Here is a 22,163-nt window from a genome sequence, read left to right as displayed (position 1 = left end):
TGATGGGTGAAGAAGATGTCAATTCTGCTGAGTTCACAGACTCCAACATTATAGCAGGGGAGCATCGAGTCAGCTGTTGGTGTCTTATGGCTGCTGTGGCACAGGCAGCATTTCTAATGATTCCCCAAGCAGACACTGTCGTTTGCTTATAAAACCAAGAGTAATAAAGACGTTATAAAAATCTCTTGGACTTCCTATATCACTTTGATGACACAGTACACAATTGGGGCTTATAAGATGTCATTAGCACTTATGTTTTTGAAATGATGACATGGGGCCACATTAAAGATGCAGGATAGTTTCTTGTTAACCTTATTGTTGTTGCCATTAAAGAACAAAATCATACTCAGGCAGCTGAGTTTACTGCTGCACCTCATTCCCTGATTGGTCTGACATTTTGGAAGAAAAACATATTCCAACATTGTGGACAGAGAATCATTTCTTTCCATGGAACTTGTTGTGTTGTCTATCTGTGTGCATGTAAATTGTGTTTTGTGCAATTTTTAGAAATCGTAGTCAAATGACTACTAACGCTGCATGATAGTCACTCATTGTATATGTGCTCAAACTGGATGCACAGATTCAGTCCAGCTGAAGTGCCACGAGGTGGGTGCTCAGACGATAACCTGTATGATGCACACTCACTGCAGTCACTGCACAATGTACTTTGGGAAATTTCATGACAATATCAAAAAATCAGGTTGTGAGATGTCTCACACTACAGGAGAACGGCCCACTGAAATTTCTGACGTATCAGAAATTCTTCCGATTTTGCAAGAGTCCAATTGTGAGAGGAAATCAGACATCACAGCTCACGCTTATACTGCATGTGAAATGAAAAAGCTGAAATTCGGACCAACTGAGAAAATCAGTTAGCGAGTGCAAATTTGGCTTGAAATAGTGTCAAATTCAAACAGTGTATGGCGGGTTTAAGATGTCTATGCTGTGAACATTCCCAGTGTAGGCGGACAATTTTTATCAGTTTTCAGCTGTTTCAGTATAGATGAAAATCCATCTATCCATTATCCAACCCGCTATATTCTAACTACAGGGTCACAGGGGTCTGCTGGAGTCAATCCCAGGCAGGAAACAATCCCCAGGCAGGGCGCCAGCCCACCGCAGGGCGTGCACACACCCCCACACACTAGGGACAATTTAGAATCACCAATGCACCTAACCTGCATGTCTTTGGACTGTGATAGGAAACCCATGCAGACATGGGGAGAACATGCAAACTTCTCCTGGGAACTTGGGTCTCCTAACTGAGAGGCAGCAGCGCTACCCACTGCACCACTGTGCCACCCATACGTGAAAATACTTTTGAAAATTATGTGAAGATACTAGTGTGGAACATAGATTATATTCTTTTTAAAATTGTATTCTTAAACAAAAGCATTGTAATGTGCATGTAGCTTAAGAGCTGATATTGGTAACCCAGCTTCACAGGACCACAATCATTTAACAAAACTAAGTCATAGCAAGAAACCTGAAGGAAAAAATTTTGCTCAAGCATTACATTTTGTCTGCGGTGGGTTGGTGCCCTGCCCGGGGTTTGTTTCCTGCCTGGAATTGTCTCCAGCAGACCCCTGTGACCCTGTAGTTAGGATATAGTGGGTTGGATAATGGATGGATGGATGGATTATGGATGGATGTATTATATTTTGTGCAATGTCTTTCTTTTATCTTCAAAGAGCTTGAACATCCTTGAGGCCAAAAAAGTAATCTAATATATGGGAGATTCGTGAAGTAGGGAAACCCCTTCTTGTAGCTCCTCCTGGTGTCAACCATGGAGTACAGAAGGGTTTCCCCATGGGACTGCAATTCCCAGCATGCATCATTGGTGCATGAATGGACATACTGGCCCAGCGTGTCTGGGGAGAATGCACTCTTAAGAGGATGACTCCCTTTGTCCATTCCATAACCCTGCCCTGTCCCCACCATCCATCACAATATATAAATATTAAGTGTGCTTAATACATTTAAACAAAACACTCATCTCTCTTCTAGATTCTTTTCGAATATAGGGCCTAGAGGGTCAGAGACTATTCGGACAGCACTGGCAATAACAGCAGAGCACACTCAACACAGTCATACTCAAATAAATCAACTGAGAGATGCAAATAAAATCAGCCTCTACTATATAATAACTTGGATGTTTAAAACACAAAATGCTGTTACTTTATTATATTTTATTTTACATTTTCATAAAGTGCAAACACGGTAATAATTTTAATAATTTTTCATAAAAATACAGAGAATTGTTACTCATAATCATTCTTAATTTTTATAGTGTACACTTCTGCTGTAAAAGATCACACAAAAATAAATATTTCTTCACTTCAAAACTCAATGAATGTTAAATATAAAACGGGTGGACAAATCATCTTCTTGTTGACAACTTTCCAGTCATTCACTTTATAGGGAAGATATTAAACTCTTTGAAGTCTTCATCAGACTGCAGTACAGAGGCATTGTAAAATGCAGCCCAGCGGACAAAGGGTTAATAGAAATGGAGACTCCCTCTGTGGCTCTCCCTTATTGACGGATATACGTAAGTACAGGTCTGAGTGGGTCCCACTGCAAGTCAGTCACCTGAAGCCCTCAAGCATGCCTGTGGCAGATTTCAAAACTATGTAAGGTCTGCTGGGCTAAAAGGACATCGATATAGTCAACAAGTCTGTCTTCTTTAGAAAAGAGTGGTGATGCCACTACATTCCTCAATATGACAGGAATGTTTGTTTTACTAAATGCCTTTAAAGCCACATTGCTTTTTCTTGACCATCATATTATTTATATTATACAGTACTTGAGAATTCATCAGCCTAGCTTTATTTAACCAAAGCCAAACTGTTATAAATAGCTGAGTAGCTTTTTTCAAGTTACCATCATGCCATTTAACAATTCCTACCTTCGGTATAGACACAAAGCGAGGGACTGGGTTAAGTGTCAAGAAAAAACAAGAAAATACCATCTGACATAATTCTGATGACATGAGACTGGTTGCAATCAAAATTAGACTAAAACAGGCAGTTTCTCTGGATGAGTCTGCTTGATTTAGGCTTCTTGCTAGTAGCTTTGCAAAGTTTCCTTCAGGTTCGATCTGGAGTGATTGACTAAAGGCAGATCAGAGCAGAGAAAAAAAAAGGGCTTACAATGGATCTTTTATGAGGGGATGCTGTTAAAGTTGTTCACTTCCTTTAATGCCAGCTCATTGGCATAGATACAATCTGAATTCTCGTAGACAGGCTCTGAGTTGGCTTCAAGGGCATTAATGGTGTCCAGCATGCACTGGTGCAGGAAGATGTACTGGGACTGGAAGCAAAAGGAATAAATAGAAATTTAATCAAAACAGGAAAGCTAAATAAGACTTTATATAAAAACTTTTTCTGACAAAAATACTATATTAGTTTAACATACTTGTAATTTTTTAAGTTTTAATGTTTGCAGAATAAACATTAATAAAAAAAATGCACAGTAACAATTTACTTTTGCCTGCTGCGTTGGTCTGGAGTTTTCCTTTCCTCCTTTGCTTTCTGTATTACTGCATTTACTACATTTTGGTGATTTACTAACTGATAATCTTGTTTTGCCACTTGCCTGTTTGTGAAGCTCAGTGAGTCTACCTGATGTGATTAAAAACTGAATAAAAAAACATGAAGCCTTTCACTATTTTTTGAGAGTAAAATTTTCAAATTTTATAATGAACTTTTTTGTTGCAAACAATATTGCAGGCTGCATGCCAATACAAGCAGAAATAAGTAATCCAAGGTTGAATCCTACTACTAAATCATAATGGAACTATGAACATCACTTATACCATCTATATAATACAGGTGGAACATCCTTAATCCATAAAAGTCTGGTACCAGAAGAATTCCAGATTTCCTATATTTTCAGATTTTGGAATATTTACATATCTCTATTATATAAAAACATTTTTTCAGAGAGACAAGACAAGACATTTTCAGAGAGATAATTTCAAGTCCTGTGACACAAGAGATGAATTGAAAACCTAACAGGTCCAAAAGGGGGTGGAAATAAAAGACAAACAGTAGAAGAAGAAAAGACAAAGAATAGAAGACAAAGTAGAATGTCATAAAGAGGTTCAAAAACATTGGCGCGATACACATGCAGAGCAGGTTAGAGATTATGAAAGTACTAAAATTTGAAAGTCTCAGAAAACTGATAGTAAAGATTGCATTAGCACTAACAGACGGAAATTATTACTCAGTGAAATAACGTAACAGCAAAAAGAGATTGAATATATGGACATAGCTGATATGACAGAAGTATGAAGATATTGTTTGGCTTTAAAGTTTAAGTCGGAGATTTGCAGATCGTCTAATTCATGTTGTCATCAGGGAAAAGTACTGTTTCTCCCCAATGAAGAGGAGTATCTGCGAGAAATAAAGATTTGTTATTAGGTGAAAGTGAAATCCACAAACACTACAGGCAAAATATCCAAATCTACAATAATCTGTTCGTGTTTGCATCGTTCAATGCTCAAAACATAGAATTACACAATTCAGGACCATACGCTATGAGAATCTGTGGTCCTGCAACAATTAAAGCTACTACAAGTTTAATTTCAAAGAAACCACAATTTGGTCAGGTTTATATTAATGATCACGGAGAAGTGATGTAACATAGAATCGAAAGATTTAAACGATCGGAAATATTACAAACTAGCCAACCCGTAGCATACGCCGCATAATTATGTATTGATGGGTGAACACTTCCTGAACGACACAGTTGTCAGTACTTGTAGATTAAAGTGTAGCAGGTCTTCGTTGTTGACGCTTAATATAGCTTGCGTACTGTGAGGTTCTGGAGTCACAGTTGAGAAACACTTTTTTAATGTCTTTTAAGCACAGGGGAAACCATGAACATGTGAAACATCCGTAATGTAATAAGCCACCAAGAAAAGTAACATTGCAACAATGCTATCTACAACCCAATCTCTGTAAACAGAAGTGAAAATAAAATCGAGCCCGGCGCATTCTTTAACTGCCTTGTGGTGCAGTAGTAGTGCTGCTGCTTTGCAGTAAGGAGACTGTGGAAGATTGTGGGTTTGGTTCCCGGTTCCTCCCTGTGTGGATAGTGCTTTGAATACTGAGAACACCGCTATATCAATGTAACGAAGTATTATTATTCTTATGTGTCCAGCGCTCTCTCTCTCGTGCGTGCGCGTGTATGTGTGTGTGTGTGTTGCTCACTCTCTCTCGCTCGCTGCACGTGTTCCTGCAGGCATACGCCATATAATTATTTATTGATGGCTGAACACTTCCGGAAAGACACAGTTGTCTAAAAGGAGGGAAAAAATTGAACATTTGCAAAATCCGTAACGCTGCTTTCAGTAAGTACAATGCACACGCGTTTAATTTGTCGGCCACTTTTTGCCAGCCGTCTTTTCTGGTTTGGGCTGCTTTTGCAGTGTTACCACTTGTGCATATTAAATCTTGAAATCCTTCGAGTAACTAATTAACTAACACCTACCCACTCACACACACACACAGCTTGTGTAGAATGTCAGCTGCTGAGAAAGCGTCTCGATTGTTGCAGGACCTGCATCGGTGAAGCAGGTGAGACACTAATGAAACAGAGGCACAGGGCTTATTGGTTTTTAAAGACTGCTTCCTTCATTGTGTTTTGAGAGGGAAACATACAATTGTCCGTGACTGACAATTGGAGGACCGCCGTCGCACGCTCATTCAGCGATTCACATCCGCGACAAACATGCTTCTTCTTAAATGGTCCTGCCGCATCCACCCTCGTTCTCAAAGCATACACACCGCCTGGTCATGTGCCCGCTCGCAAGAGCAACTCAGGGAGACCCGCCCACCAACTCTAAGACCATGGCGTGTAAAACAGTTTGCGATGGTGGTGCGTGCGTCATAACCGAAAAGAATAATGAAAAGTCAACGTGGCTCAGAGGTGCATGTGGAGTCTAGCAGAGACGAACGTGAATGACGCCCTGTGTTGTGAGGTTCTGCGTCCGAGGTGGTGGGCGTGGCTCGGCGAGTTGTCATCGTATCCAATGACGTCGTGTTTTGTGAGTTGCTGCGTCCGAGTTGGTGGGCGTGGCTCTGCGAGTTTTCGTCGTATGCAATGGTCTTAGAGTTGGTGGGCGTGGCTGTCTTGCGTGCTTTCCATAGGTAGCTACTTGCGTGCTTTCCATGGGTGGCTAATTGTCGGCGGCTTAGTGAATTATATATATAGATTCTACAGCCAATAATGGATACAAATCCATACGTCCAAAAGTATCGCACTTTACTATTTCTATATGAATCCGAAAGATCACGCTCGTATATATAATAAATCAACATTTGACGAATTATCATTGACAATAGTTTCAAAACACGAAGATATCAAAGATAGAGTTGATATTCGTGTTTATCCAAAAGCACAGTACGATTCATTGCAAGCGGCAGATTCGGGAAATGACTAGTGTGTAGGTCCTGCACAGGGGTTGGTGAGCGAAGCAAGCAGGGGGCAGAGCCTCCTAGTTTTTCATATTTATATCTTCCAAAAATACCCACCCTCAATTCCTGCAGTCCATGTGTTTTAAACCACCGGTGGGGTTTCAGGGAGGGAGCAAAAGAAACTGAGCAAAAGATGCGACGCTGTGAGAAAATAAAATGCTAAAACAGCTGTTATCCATTCAGGATCTCAGTAGCACAAAGTAACTAAAACTTAATAAAGAACTTGTACATTGTAATGAGTGCAGCAACAGAAAAGACAGACAGATACACACATGTAGGTTACTGCAACTACTGGGCACCACATGTTTGAAAAGTGCCTCTGTCTGCTACAAAATCTTCCTCTCATTTTGACTTTTGCATCACTATATGACACTACAACAACAAACAGAGCTTAGATAAGCATTGTGGTCTATCTATACTGTATACTGAGTATTAAAATGCTGTGACTATATTTTGGCAAGACATGTTTGGATTTCCAATTAGACAGCACTGGTAGCTTACTTTAGTTATTCATTTAGACATGAAGTCAGAAAGTTGATGCTGTGACTCTACTGGTGTCGTTAGGCACATTTACTTATTCGGCTGTTTCGCATACTGGAATCTTCAACAGCACCCGTGGTCCTTTTTTATCTGCTCTCTTAATGGCAGTCCTTTTGATGGGGTGTGACATATTCAATACATATTTTCATAAATATACAGTAGCTACCAATTCTTTCAGCCTTACATTGACTCAGATACCATCATCATAACTAAACAACAGAGAGCATACACAGCATCTGCGACAACATATCATCCACTTCTACCACTAGTCCAGTGACGTCTTCAAATTCCAACATATAATCTGATGTTGCACAAAAGCCTTTTTCACTTGCACCAGGTTATGTTTGTTTTTTAACATGTGTAATGTGTTCTCCTCACACGTGACACACATTTACGTTATATGTTTATGTATGTGTCATATGTCTGGCTAAGACAGACTAAGGTCAGGTGTGGAATTTTCCACTTGTACCATCATTTCGGCATTTACAAGGTTTTGGATTTTAGAGTATTTTGGATTATGGAGTTTCAGATTAGCAGTATAAGACAATTTCTGTATGTCCAGCAGTTACACTGTTGTGTGTATTCTGTTCATAGTACACTATCTACTGGAATGTATTTTGTAATGCATGTAGTAATAAAATGCGGTGCAATTTTCATTCCAATAGATGAAAACATAAGCAGTGCTGTTAGGAATCCCATACCTAATTGTATAATTGTGGTAACAGACATAAAAAAAAAATCAGAGTACTAATATCATTTGAGTCAATTAAATCTTTGCTCATTAAGGTAGAAAAATGAGAACAGGATTAAACTGAGAAAATAACAAATCCCATTAACAGCTAAAAAGAGGGCATACTGGCCTCCAAGGACCTGTGTTTGAGAACCCCATGGTCCCCCATTCAGCTATTAACTCTAACTCTACTATATCTTCCTAACAGTCAATAGGCTCAAAGGGATTAGTACTACTTCAACAGGTCTTTTTTATTTTCTATATTTTTTTTATATTTAAATTCTCCTTTATTAGATTATAGTGTTGGTTGTACATGCCATCTTTTATAATGAAAAATGCAATGTATTTTATTAGTACGTGTTACCAACACCTTGAAATGGGTGTGTGGAGAATGAAGACCTTGAATGACATCATAATGATTGTGGACCGCAGAGCCATTCTGTTGAATTCATGTCAACTACAGAACACCTCTGTACTTATGTTTAAGTGCTAGACCAATCAGTCTATGACAGGGGTTCTCAAACTCGGTCCTGGGGACCCACTGTGGCTGCAGGTTTTTGTTCAAACCAGCTTCTATTGTTGATTGGACTCCCGGGATAATTAAGCAAACTGTTATTTCCCTGATTCTGTTTTTGGGAACAATATAGAAATTAGAAAACTATGTTATTAATTAGTTATTAAAATTATTAATATGTACTAAGCTGTTATATTGAAGTAATGTGTCTTTTTCTTTTCAACAATATTTTCATCTGGATTTTCATTGTACTTTTCCAGGTGTTTTAACTGTTTAATCAATCCATTATTTACTAATTAGTTGGTCTGACGCTAAAGTAGTTGCAGCCTTTCATAATTCAGTGTTGTTTGCCTGGGTGTCTGCTCTGCTCGTTTTTAATTGTCATTGTTAGGATACAATGAAGGGAGCAAACTGCACAGAGAAAGGGCAAAATATAATGAAATCAACAAAAGAGAGTTATAGATTTAAATCTACAGCAAAAACAGGAATATTTCTAAATGTCTTATAAATGTAAAAATCATACTATTGTGCATTTCTGTATGTAGCAAAAGAGAAGATACAATAAACAGCTAATTAAATGCATCAGTGTTCTCAGTTGTTGTCACTGATTATGATTCTGGTTGAAGAAAAAACCTGAAGCCACAGTGGACCTCCAGGACTGAGTTTGAGAATCCTTGTTCTATGATTTATGGTGGACTGGGCCAGAGCTGTTCTTCATAGCAATGCCAATAGGAGAACCATTCTTGGTTCCCAAATGACCCATCCACATGAAGATTCCAGAAAGAATCTTTATTTATTTAGATCTGTAACAGGCTCCATACACTGAATTACCTTGACTAGATGGTGACAGATTTGTGAAATACCAACTTCATGTGCAAAGAACCCTTCTCAAAATCAAATTCTGCTTTGTCAAGAAATGGTTCTATGAGAAACCACACAACCCAATAAAGAACAATATAGTGCCTTTAAAGAACTGTTATTTTTAAGAGTACTCTATATTGGCCATTGAAATATGCCATAAATACACAAACGAGTTGATCTGATGTCCAGCACAAGGTTAAAGGTTCAGTCTTCTACATGTGGAATGCTGAGCCAGTCATTTCCTCTCTTAGCTCTAACTACGAAGAATGGGTTCAGTTGTTTTATACCATCAAAGCCCCTTGGAGTAAGTATTTTTTTTGCTTTCTATTAGGATCAAATTGTGTGTGTGAAAGTGTTTAGATATAAGCTATACATTTAACATGGCTAAATGTCCTTAGCACATATAATGCATGAAGAAGGAATTTACTGAGGTGGGTATAATCAATAGGTTCACTTCCCGGGTCCTCCCTGCGTGGTTTTTGCATGTTCTCCTCGTGTCTGCATGGGTTTCCTCCAGGCGCTCCGGTTTCCTCCCACAATCAAAAGACATGCAGGTTAGATGGATTGGCGATTCTAAATTGGCCCTAGTGTGTGCTTGATGTGTGGGTGTGTTTGTGTGTGTCCTGCGGTAGGTTGGCACCCTGCCCAGGATTGGTTCCTGCCTTGTGTCCTGCGTTGGCTGGGATTGGCTCCAGCAGACCCCTGTGACCCTGTGTTCGGATTCAGCAGGTTGGAAAATGGATGGATGGATGGATGGGTACTCAATAATAACTAATGCATCAAAATTGGAAAAATGGAAAAAAGTAAGCCAAATAGCTAATTTGTAGATGTTAAAAACAAACAAAAAAATCTCACCTCAGTTTGGACCATGAGTGGTCTGTTCTTCCTCATTCTTTGCACAAAGGAATATACACTGACAGCCATTTCATTGCTCAGTTGAAGCAGGAGGTAGTCCAAGGCAATGAAGGTACCCGTGCGTCCAACTCCAGCACTAGACAAAGGAATTGCAATAACACCATCAATGGAGTCAATCTGCTGATAAAACATTTCAAACACAATGTGAAGACACATTAGAGAAGGCACTGATGCTGGGAAAACTAGAAGGTAAAAGATGAGGAGGCAGACAGGAAACAAGCTGGATGGATACCCTCATTTAAGATACTTAATGCAACTTCAGGACCTGACAAAAAAGCCTACTGAGCTATTATCCATGTGGTCATCAAAATCTGAAGAAATACAATAATACAACAACGTTTGAGTGACATAAAGATGCCCAGACGGGATGAAAAAGGGTTTTGAAGGAATCCATTAAATTACTGGATCTGCTGCAGCTCTTCTTGGCAGGCCTCCTGGGGGTGTGGGATTCATGTTATCTTTTATGCTTTATGCTGCTCTCTCCTTTGTATCCCCCCATTATGTGCGTTGATTGCTTTACATTATTTTTTGTACTTCAGATATAGAGGATAGTTTACTTGAAAGTGACATGGGTGCCACTTTTGAGTCTATAACATGTTTCACAACATTTTTAACATAGACAACTGCAACTCAGACTGAGAGTCTTTCTACTGATGCAGTGTGGGTGAGTTTTAAAATATTTTATGTCTGTCTGTGTTTTAAAACTGGCGTCCCATCCAGGGTTATTCTTGCCTTGCACACACAGGTGTCTCAGAATCCCGTAACTCTATAAGGTGAAGTGAGCTATAGGGCATTCATTTGATGGATTTCCTTAAACCTTTTATGAAAAAAACAGGCATTTTTCAATAAAGAGTCTGAGGCACGGATCACAAAGAATATTTTGCTCCTTTTCTGGAAAGAACTTTAACAGTGATAAGTGCTGAAGCATATAGTTTATAGATTTCTCACTTACAGTGACTCATTTTGTTCTGTGAGTTTTGACTTCCCTTTAATGAATTTCCTCCTTTTCATCTATATTTAAGATTGAAATACAGCTATAGAGTATTGTTTCTCCTTCCAATCATCAAAATATGTACTGTATAATACTGGTTGGGATACTGATCCTTTACAAACAGAAAACTGGTTGCATTGCCCTATGGCTGGTATTAGGCAGGTCATAAGCAGTACCTGGTCATCACCAGACGTATTCCTTGGAGTTTTCCCAAAGAGTTCAATTTTGGTCTCATCAGAAATGCAGTATGGTAAGCTACAAGTGGAGCTTAGCCACTCTACCATAAACATCTGATTGATGTAAGTAACACTGCTAAGATAGTCATCCTTCCAACAGGTTCTGACATCTCAGCTGAAGACTTCTGAATTTCTGTTAAAATGACCACTGGGGCCTCCGGGCCAAAGCCCTTCTTGTCTGGTTACTCATTTTGGCAGGACAGCCAACTCTAGGAATAGTCCTAGTGGTTCTAAACGTCTTCCATTTTTACAGTAACTGAGGTGACAGTGCCATGGGAATACTCAAGGCTTTAAAAATAGTTTTGGTATCTTGCCCTGACCACCGTCAAGGCTTTGGTTTTTGCTCTGACATGCAGTGTGAATTGTAGTACCTTATATGCGCTGGTATGTGTGTTTCTAAATGATGTCCAGTCAATTTAGTTTGCCACAGGTGGGCTCCAGTCAAGTTGTAGACACAGCTTAGGGATAATTAAAGCAAACTGGAACAGCAAAGGGTCTGAATACTTATATAAATGAGAGAGTTCAGCTTTTGATTTTTAATAGATATGCAAACATTTATGAAAACATGTTTTCATTTTATAATAAGAGGTTACTGAATGAGGCAAAAATGGCAGATTTATCAATTTAACATTAAATCTATAACACAGAACAGTGTGGAGAAAGGAAAGTGGTACAGAATGTATTACTCTTGTTAATTATATTGATTGTTGCTTTTACTTAGTTTTATATGATACGATACGATATGATATGATATGATTTCAATACAAGAAGGTTTTAGTCAAATTAATTCAATTGTTTCAGATGGAGTTTTCTCACTTTATTGCTTTCAGATAGTGAATATTAACAGATGTAAATGATGATGAAGGATTCTTTGATCAACAGCATCAAAATTGGTGAGATAACACAAGCATCTTTCCATCTTGTCATGAAAACAAAACATGAAACATTTTCTTCTGTTTGTGATATCCCAATTACCCGCATCCAGTGGTGTAGCTAGAGTTCATGCTGCTCGGGGCTGGGAGGTGCTTCAATTTGCCACCCTCCAACATATCTAATATGTTAATCTATTTAAATAGATCACTATTAAAATGATGTATAGAGAAAAATTAAGATAAATTTTGTATAGATGTATTCATATATAGTAAAACAGCAAATAATTTTTCACATATATAGACTCACTGATAAGCTGTATTCTAATTATTAATTTAATATAATTATGCTGCAAAAACCAGAACCAGTGTAGTGTACAAGTGATAAGTGGGGATGTTTTCTGCGCAGCGCAAGAACGCATTCGGATTGATAATGAAATGAAATTATAAATTGTAAATTAGTTGTTTATCTTCCTAGAAATTACTATCGTTGTAATGTTTATATTTATTTTTGTTATTGCCTCATAAATTTCAACTGCTGTGTTTGATGCCATCGCAGAAGAACAGTCTGAAAATTATTTTTGTAGCATTTGTGGATAAAAATCAGAGAATTTTACTTTTTTTATTCATGATTGATATTTTTCCAAACCCTGCTGCTTACACATAAATTGTACTGAGCCTTTTGGTCAATAATGCTGTCCCCAAAAATGTGCCGCTTGGAGCAGACTGCCACCTTCGTCCACCCCTAGCTAAGCCACTGCCCGCATCCCTTATACAGTATGTCATTGCTACATTCTATGCATTGTACTTCCTGATGAGCATTAGTTTCCTTGCTGTCCTCCTGTAGATTTGCTGTAAGAAAAGAAGCCTATTGGAACAATTGCAGGATGACTGTAGTGATTATATAAAAAGAAACCCACAACAAATGGTACCTGACGTTCCTTGTTTAGGTTCTGGACCCATCATCCCTAAACTAGGTTAACAATGTTATATTATGTAACTTTTTCTCAATTAAAGGCAGAAACACTTACTCATACTAACTAAATTAAAAAAAAAATCATTATGGCAAAAACGTTTGTATTAACATAGTAAAGAGACAAACTAGGAAACAATAGTATGCTTAATTGATTTCAAATAATGGCACTACCAGACACACTTACTTCACGTTAAAAGACAAGAGAGCTACCCTGGAAATGAAGAAAGGATAGAGAAAGAACAACACAGAGAAAACTGTTTTCTAAAATATTTCTCTAATTAAACACTCAGTTAAGATACCAAATGCATATTTAGAGTGAAAGAAGGCAATACTGACAATGGTGCCCTTCTAGTTCCAGTTAGACCAGGCCAATTATTCTATTACTCATCTTCTTACTAACAAAATTTTTTAAGCAAATTGTATTAAAGAGAATAAATTAAATACATAAAGAAACAGGATGTGTGAAGTTAAAAAATACCCAACCTCCCAAAACCACCAAATGAATCTTGTGTGGAATAATAATATACACAAATGAAGAAAATGACTAAATGGAGCCTCATTAGTCAATAAGGAGAGTGGTCATCAGCCATAACGAAAAGGAAAAGAAGACAAGAAGGATGAACTCCTAGCCACCCTCAGACTTAGTAACTAGAAGGAATCCCCTTAGGTTGGGGCCAAATGCTCCCATCAATCCTCTATGCCAAGAGGTCAAGAAGATTCAAGTTATAGAAGGATTTCCAAGTGGCAACAGAAAAAGAAAAGGGGCTTTTCTAGTGAGAGACCAGATCCAGTTTGGCAATGATGGTAACCTTGAGAGAAGAATCTCTGCATGACTGGACTGAGAGAAATAGAGAGAATTTTAAAAGAGGCAACAGATAGAAAATATGGGTTGAGAGATGAATTTCTTCTGGGAGGAGTGACATTCTTAAAGATGGCATTCCAAGACAAAGAAAAGAGAGATCACATTGCATTACTCAGCACTATTTAATTTATTGATGAATTTCATTTGGATTAATAAATTTATTTTAAAAAATTATGCCCATGTAAATTTTTTCCTTCCAGATCCGTATGTAAGTGCTATTCAATCAAGGCCAGAACATTATGGCAAACAGCGACATGTTACTATGACTGGAACCTCAGGAATAAATGCATGAATAATTACAAATTATTACTTTGATAAGTGATGAAGAATGAAATAGATTAACCTGCCAGCAGGAACTGGAGTCATATGAAATTGAAGACAAGTTCTATTTGTCATTTAAATTCAGTGACACCACTGAAAGAGTTACTTGTACTAGAAAGTTAAAGCAGGTTATTAATTTCAAATTATTGTAGGTAGTAAGGACAACAGGGGGGAGAGTTAATTTACTTTATCTAATAACAAAATGCCACAGCATACTATTTATTAAGAAAGTGGAAAAAGGCTAAGACACTTCAGTTGACAAGAAAGCTTTACAGAAAGTTAAAGAGTTTAATTCCCTTGAAATAGAAAAATAAAGGGAAACAAATATCCTTTCTCAAGTATCCACTACTATAAACTATATATATTGGTACATCAGGGTAGTATTACCATTTAATAATAAAAAATTTAACTTTGGTGGCCAGTAGTATTACAATAGAACACACAATTGTTAGACAAAATTAATACATCTTAATGGAAAAACATTTACAGGAAGCATAATGTATGACAGCCAAACAAACAATTGAAAGCTACCTATATGGAGAGCAGTTATTATTAAAATGTTATTCAAATAGACTGCTACAGTCACTTGAGATTCTAATTTTAGTGATCAGAGAAATAAGCCAGCAAAAGTGATTGAGACAGCCTCCACAGTTACAATTCAATAAGAAAGATGGAAATTGGAGCAGCAGAATAAATTAAGAACTCAGCACAAATTCACTCTTCCATCTTAATTGGTGAAGCCAGATAAGACAACTACTGCACTATGATTTATTGTGAAACAGAACAATGCAGAAGAAAGAATCTTGCTTGCTACTTCCCCATTAAGGTTAACACTCTTTATGCAGTACCTGCAGTGGACAACCACCGGTGCGTTCCTAGTCAACTGATTCATAAAGGAGCGGACAAGCTCCCTGAAGGCAATCAGGCTCTGAGTTTTGTCGGGAACGCCGTGGTCAGGCCAGGCAGTGAAGTGGAAATGTTTGATGATGCGGGATTCAAGAGTCTTAACCTGGGATAAAATAGATGTTGAGAAACAAAAGGAAGTGAGCAAATATCACCTCTGCAAGTACAAGAATTCTTTCCAAGGGCATTTAAACCAATAAGAAGGAAATTCATGCTTTCAGAAACATCAGAAATATTGAGGTGCTGAGGATCACATAAGAAAATTAGACAGTCAGGCATTAGGTTATCCCTCCTATTTGTGTGAATGAATCCATTTTTTAAATTTATCTGTACTTTTAAACAAATATTCAGCAATACATTGTTATGGAATATTAAGGTCCATTAACTTGCTTTTAATTTTTAACATAAAAACAATATATTTCATGAAAGTAAAACTAAGTTATTCAAATTTGAATCTAGAAGGCACTGGGACAAACATAGGAAAAGCAGAGAATTGTATTTAATTATTACATTTCATTTATCCGTATAAACTGAGAAACCATTCAGACCTACAGTGATAGACCTGAAACACTTTGAGCAACAGGCATGTTGTCATATCTGTGCATGTTTAGCCCAAAAAAACAGCATATGTTCATCTCCATGAACTTCTTCTGGGGCCTCATGTATAAACGGTGCGTACGCACAGAAATGTTGCGTACGAACGTTTCCACGCCCAAATTGCGATGATAAAACCTAAACTTGGCATAAAGCCACGCACATTTCCACGGTACCTCATACCATGGCGTACGCAATTTCTCCGCTCGGTTTTGCAGACTGGCGGCACCCAGCGTCAAAGCAGTGCTACTGTTCCTGTGTGATCACCCTTCCTTTCTTAGATCCACATTCCTGACGTGTCTTTATAAATACACTGAAACTAACTGCATATTGTTTATTAGTGTAATGCATCTGATTGTAATTAACCTGCAGCAATATAATGGTCCAGGGAATAGCCATAGTATTCCAAATACCATAACTGCTTTAGCGTTGTTACGCTCACTGCATCTTGTTCTTCTTTCAGCTGCTCCCGTTAAGGGTTGCCACAGCGGATCATCTTTTTCCATATTACTCTCACTGCACCACTCGGAGTATTTATATTACTGTATCTGAGTGGGGAATCACAGCAGCAGCTGATCGGAAAGAGAATTATCGGTACACAGCATGAAGCAGACGCTGCCTGAGCCACGGCAAAACGCTTCAGAGACTTCCCTGTACGGACTTCGCGGTTTAGAGTTTCATCCCAAGAACTATAAATGCACTCAATCAGTCCATCAAGTGCTCCTTGTAGAACTGTTTGTACTTATAAGTACAATTACCTCACTGTAAACTTGCACTACAGTTATAATATTGCACAACCTGCGCCACTTTATGAAGCGCGTATTTACATATGATGACGATATCATTTTTGAGATGAAATGCAGCAAAATATGTTGATTATATTATACAGATAAAACTTTAACTTCATTTAAATAATCTTTACTGTTAATAATTAAACATGTGAGGACATAGTGCCGCAGCGCTAGCTAGTTCAGGGATTGTTCCTGCATTGCGTTGTATTCTTGCTAGTGCTGACGCGACACTGGAAGGATAGACGGATAGAATAATTAAACATGTACTACGAAGATATTTCAATGTTCCTTAAAAGTTTTGAAGAATCGGCATTTTAAGCTTACAGATGGCTTCACGTCTATATAGCTGATTGTGTGGCGATTGGGTTTTTGGAGAAAGAAAAGTAAGGACAGGAATTGGAGGTTAGTAGCCTACGTTTGAAAGAGACAGTACTTCTGTAATAAATTATTTCATCGAAGGTCGCGCATGGCGCAGCAAGCCTCTTGCGTGAGACATGAACAAGCACTGCGCCACCGTGTTCCCATGTTTAATAACACGCTTTCATTCCTATCATCATGAAAAAGATATCACGTATACATCTCAGTATTTTAATTATTCAGAGAGCTGTAATATCACGAATGTAATGGATTATGTGTCCTGTCGGAGAAAGAGAAAGCCCGTTTAAGAAGCAGGTAGTGATTCACACATGTAGAGCACATAGAAGATCAAATACAGAACAAAGCATTTAATGTGCCACTTTAGTTACAATGGGATTTGAGAAACTAGTAAATTAAACGATTTTAAGATGAAGTTTATGATGTTCTACTTTAATGGCAAAATAAACTACATGATTAAAGTGGAAATTTCGAGATTAAAGTTGACATTTCGTGCTTTTTTCCCACTGTGTGCCTATTTTTTTTGTCTGTACCCTAATAAGCTTTCATATGACACTCAGACGGTGGGCTACGACTCGCCTTTTGATATGTGATTTCTTTTTTATTTCGGGCACTGTGCGACTTTGTGAACTTGAGCCTTCGAGTTTCTCCGACACTCTGTCACTCGATCAACTTCCTTTTGTTGATTAAACCACCTCTAATGTATCTGAGGCAGGCTGCAGTATTCCACACTCTGTAATAGCGTCAGAAAATGGACAGAAGGATTATCTGCTTAAAAACTAGTGCTTATCTTCTTTTCAAAGATTAAATTTATTATACTTTCTTTAGGATGTCAACAGCTCCTTGGCATTCACATTTAGAGATCTTTGATCTTTGAGAGAAATTACAAAAGAGGGCAACACAAGTGTTTTTTATCAAATCATAATTTTTAGAAAGCAGATAGCAGATAGCTACACAGATAGCAGAGAAAATGTCAGCTCAAGGAGACTGCTTTTCTGTATTGGCTGTGGCCATGTTATTCAACTCAAAAAAGTACAGGTCAACCCTTTCTTTTCTGTGTCATTTTTACATTTGTATCCATAACATTTATTTTTATTTATGGATTTTTAGCCCTTCAAAAGATAATTTTAAAATTTTGATCTTCTAAACATTTACTTTATCACAATCTTTAAATTGTTAGTCCATGTAGCTAATTGGTTATGATGTAGGGCTGTAAATTGTGTTTTTTCAAAGCAACAGGATAAGCTTTCCATACTGTCCTTATTACTAAATTAAACTAAATAAGTGAGCACGATACCTGTCCTGTCTGCACTCCAACTGTCCAAATGTAGTAACACTGTTACTCTGTTTTATTTGTGATCATAAATCACTCTTCAGCAAAATTAAAAAAAACAAACTATAAATCTACAAATGCCTTAAATATCACAAAACTGCAAGCAAGTCTCAAGTCTTAAACCTCAAGTGTAAAGCAAAGTCTCAAGTAATAAGAGGCGAGTCCCAATAAGTCTCAAGTCCTTTAGGTCAACTCAAGTCAAGCGTCAAGTCTGTAATTTAGTGCCAGAAGCTTCACGTCTCATGTTGGGTCAATATCAATCTTGTGTTTGATCCTATAATTACTGCAAATAACTTCAAACTGTTCACATACACGATCACCTGTGTGTGTTCCTTCAAACCATTTGCATGACAGCAGACTGGACCTCAGCTCAAGGGTTTCTTCCTCCATTGGCAGTGACTTCAAGATAACTTCTTATCTTCCGATCAGACCATATATCCATAGTTATAGAGAGATGTTCAACTTGCTATAATTGTTTTTTTTGAGTTTTGCCTGTTTCTCTGCAACCAAGTTTTCTATTTTAGAAGTGATAGTTTTCTGGAGAATGGTGTATACTTGCTACCAAGAAGTGACAAAAGCTATGTTCAATTTTTGAGAGGGGTATGTTGCAAACAATTAAGATAATATTACATTGGCGATGAGCTTTTGTTGAGGGTGGTTGGAATTATAAAGTTTAACAGTACTTGTTTCAATAAACTGAGAGATGCTCGGCTGCAAAGGGTTACCATCTTGGTCTTCAGATATTCTTCACAGATAATGAATTAGAAAAAAGCCAACCATATTTAAACAAATAACAAATGTAGCATAGTTTTTCTACACTTTGCAACTCAATTAATAAATGTCTGTCAGTTATGGTCTTATTATATTAAGCATTGTATACAGCAAAAATGAATGTTGACTAAAGATAATATACTATAGTGGTAGCATAGTCATTATTACTTGTCATGACAGCAGCATCTAAAGTCACACTATCTGTAGATATTTTGTTTAATTGTGAGTCCTAAGGCCTGCAGTGCACATGAGTGAGCAAAATCCTGTAGACTGGCACTATTCAGAATGTTGGGTTGGTTCATTAGAGAGTAAAACTATTAAATTTAAGGACCTTTTCATACTTCTATGCATGTGCTGAAATACCATAGAAACCACAACACAGTCTCTGGTAAACTAAAATGTTTTTTCATAAAATTAAAAATGCCCTATTTTTCAGTTATTGAAAATAATAGCACATTTCACAAAACATTTTTGAAGAATATTTCAATAAGTAGTGAAAGAAAGAAGATGCTATTAAAGTTGAAGCACACTGTACAACCTTTACTGAAACATATGGTTATGTGTTTCCCTGACGCCATGTTGTTCATTTTAGAAGTGAGAGAATATTAGCTTACCACATTATATGCTGCCTTTTGTAATGCCTCACGAAATTGAAAGATGCATCATCCCATCAGTAATTGTAGTTACACACGTTTTACAAAAGGTGATTCGGTGTTTGTCTTCTACTTTAAAATTTAAAAATCCACAGGCTATTATTTTTGGCTCAGCCATAATGTTCTTTACTATTTGATACCCGTATTGTAAGTGTTTGCATTAAAATACTTTGCTGCACGTTAGATTGCTGATGTTTAATCATGATAGATGTTTGTCTATCACACAGGTTATGTATCTCAGCCATCCCTACTGGCCAATGCACTGCTCCAAGTGCATGAAACATGAAAACTTATTGATTGCTCTGAAAGTGTTGCATCCCACAGAAAGTTCAGGAACTACCAAGGAGAAAAAGGGAGCCGAGTTGTTTGTTTGTTTTATCTCAAGTCATCCTCCTGCAAGTCAATTCAAGTTTCAGGTCATTAACCATCAAGTTCAAGTCAAGTCACAAATCTTTCCATTTTGATCAAGTCAAGTCACAAGTCATAGAGAGTGTGACTCAAATCCACTCAAGTTCAAGTCACTTGATTCAAGTCTTCAGCACTGCTTGGACCCATGTCAGTTACTAACAGGGGTGCATTCTTGGCAAAGTGAGCTTTCTTTGCACGTTCCAAAGCCACTCTGTTAGTTCTCCTTGCCACACTAGACTGTTGGCTGCCCCATTCAAGGTCAGTTCCTGCTTTGCAAACTTCACAGAAAGGGTTGACTTGAGGTCTGCAGTCTTAGAAAGGAAAGTCAGGTTTTTTGAAAAAGGATGAATGACATTAAAGAATGAAGAAGTTCTAGTACTAAACTTACATTGTACTGATTTAGCAGCCTAACATCAAAAGTGAAATACAAATCAAAAGTTCACTAGGTTTGGGTAGTTTGGACAGGTGATGAGGACAGATCAAGACAGCAAATACTGCCGAATTGTTTGGATTCTAAATATTGCCAATAGTTTAATTTAGATACTGCAAAAGGTAAATTATTTGGGTAGCACTTTAGTTTAGGCACTGAAAAAATGAATTTATTACTCATTTACTGTTACATAACAAGACCTTAACAAAGAATTCATTGGGTGTTCCTAACACTTACAAAGCATCAGTAAAGTGATTATTCATCTTTGTGTGGTGTGGCATTTGATATTTTGGTAAAATTAGTTATGAATATGAAGGGTTCATTAGTCTTATATTGATGTATGCAATATCAAAAGACATATCTCACTTAAGCCACCTCTGACCATTCCAAAGTGAAGTTCTTTTAGTAGGCCACACTGCACTTGTATGAATAGCCGATACTTTGTAAGTGTTATGAATACCAAAAGAAGTATTTTTAAGGTCTTGTCACATAAGAATTAAAGATGCATTTTTGCAGTATTTAAACTAAAGTTTTACTCAAATATTTTACCTTTAAAAGTCAATGACCATCCAATGGAGTCTTGTAATCATTTTCTTTTTATACCCAATATAGCAGAAACTTAAAACTTGTTTTTGTTGGATGTTCAAGTAATAATTTTTCTGTATTCTGCGCAAGACAATACTACAAGTACTAATACTGTTACTACTTACATTTAATTAAGAAATATTAAGCATATAGCAGAATCATTTTCCTTTTCAATAATGTGAAGTTCTGAAATATGAAGTGACTTTGAAGCGTAGTTCTTCCCAATGCAATGATGCGCCTTAGCCACTAGGCCACACTGTCCGTTCAAAATTTGTCACAAATGCTTCCAGAATGTTTTCATGATCACTATTGTCCAGGCCTACTCACATGTTTCACATGAAATTCTCGCAGAGTCCACTCCTCCATCTCCTTGTCTGATACAGTAGTCACTAAAATGTCCTCATAGACACATGGTTTACAATCTTCAGGCCAGTATTGCTCACACTTCACCTAAAAAGAAGCAACAACCATTAGAACATGGTCTTGATTATGTGAGTGGCAGTTTTGTTTTTTTTATTTGTAATTCATTGATACCCTGACCCATAATTAAAATATGTGGGATAGGAAATGAATGGATAAATGAATGATTAATGCATGCTTTTTCTTAGTGTCTGCATGGCTCTTCCTTAAATATCACAAATACATTCAGGTTAGATGAGTAGGTCTCTTGATATTTATAATGTCTTACTAAACCTCATCTATTCTGTTTCTTTCTCGGTATCCTCACGTGGCACTCCATGACTCTGATTATGTCTGGCTTGTCTGACTTTTTTGTAAAATCTGGCTGTGGTTGGACAATTAGCTGATTGGCAGATATTGTTGTTTTTCATTTATGTTAATTAGTTTCTACTTTGTTTTTGATGTATTTGAACAAATCAGTATCCTCATATGTGATAGTTCTATATTTAGTGAGTTTTATAACCTATTCTTGCATTTTGCCTTGTAGTTTGTACTATTGTATTGTATTTCTAAGGTGGCAATGTTAGAATCCTCTGTGAAGAGAATTATTTGTTTGGGGGGCTG

General features: G+C 37.3%; 1 protein-coding gene across 5 annotated transcripts in view; it reads right to left on the bottom strand.

Moving 5' to 3' along the window:
- Positions 1-2,132: 2,132 nt before the first annotated feature.
- LOC114660684 (receptor-type tyrosine-protein phosphatase H-like) overlaps positions 2,133-22,163 on the bottom strand; it is a 125,658-nt gene continuing 105,627 nt past the window's right edge. For 3 of the 5 annotated variants that reach the window (XM_051933866.1, XM_051933868.1, XM_051933867.1), the window contains exons 15-18: positions 21,468-21,590; positions 15,146-15,306; positions 9,983-10,118; positions 2,134-3,312 (exon numbers count right to left, since the gene is read on the bottom strand). In XM_051933866.1, coding sequence (XP_051789826.1) covers positions 3,163-3,312; positions 9,983-10,118; positions 15,146-15,306; positions 21,468-21,590 — 570 coding nt within the window. In that variant the 3' untranslated portion in view covers positions 2,134-3,162. Of the gene's footprint in view, positions 3,313-9,982; positions 10,119-15,145; positions 15,307-21,467; positions 21,591-22,163 lie in introns of all 5 variants that reach the window. The other 2 variants (XM_028813540.2, XM_051933869.1) reach the window with 2 other exon arrangements.

The sequence above is a fragment of the Erpetoichthys calabaricus genome, chromosome 11 (genome assembly GCF_900747795.2).
Source record: "Erpetoichthys calabaricus chromosome 11, fErpCal1.3, whole genome shotgun sequence".
In the NCBI taxonomy this organism is placed as follows: domain Eukaryota; kingdom Metazoa; phylum Chordata; class Cladistia; order Polypteriformes; family Polypteridae; genus Erpetoichthys; species Erpetoichthys calabaricus.
Note: the sequence above shows the minus strand (reverse complement) of the source record. Positions and strands in the feature narration are given on the sequence as shown.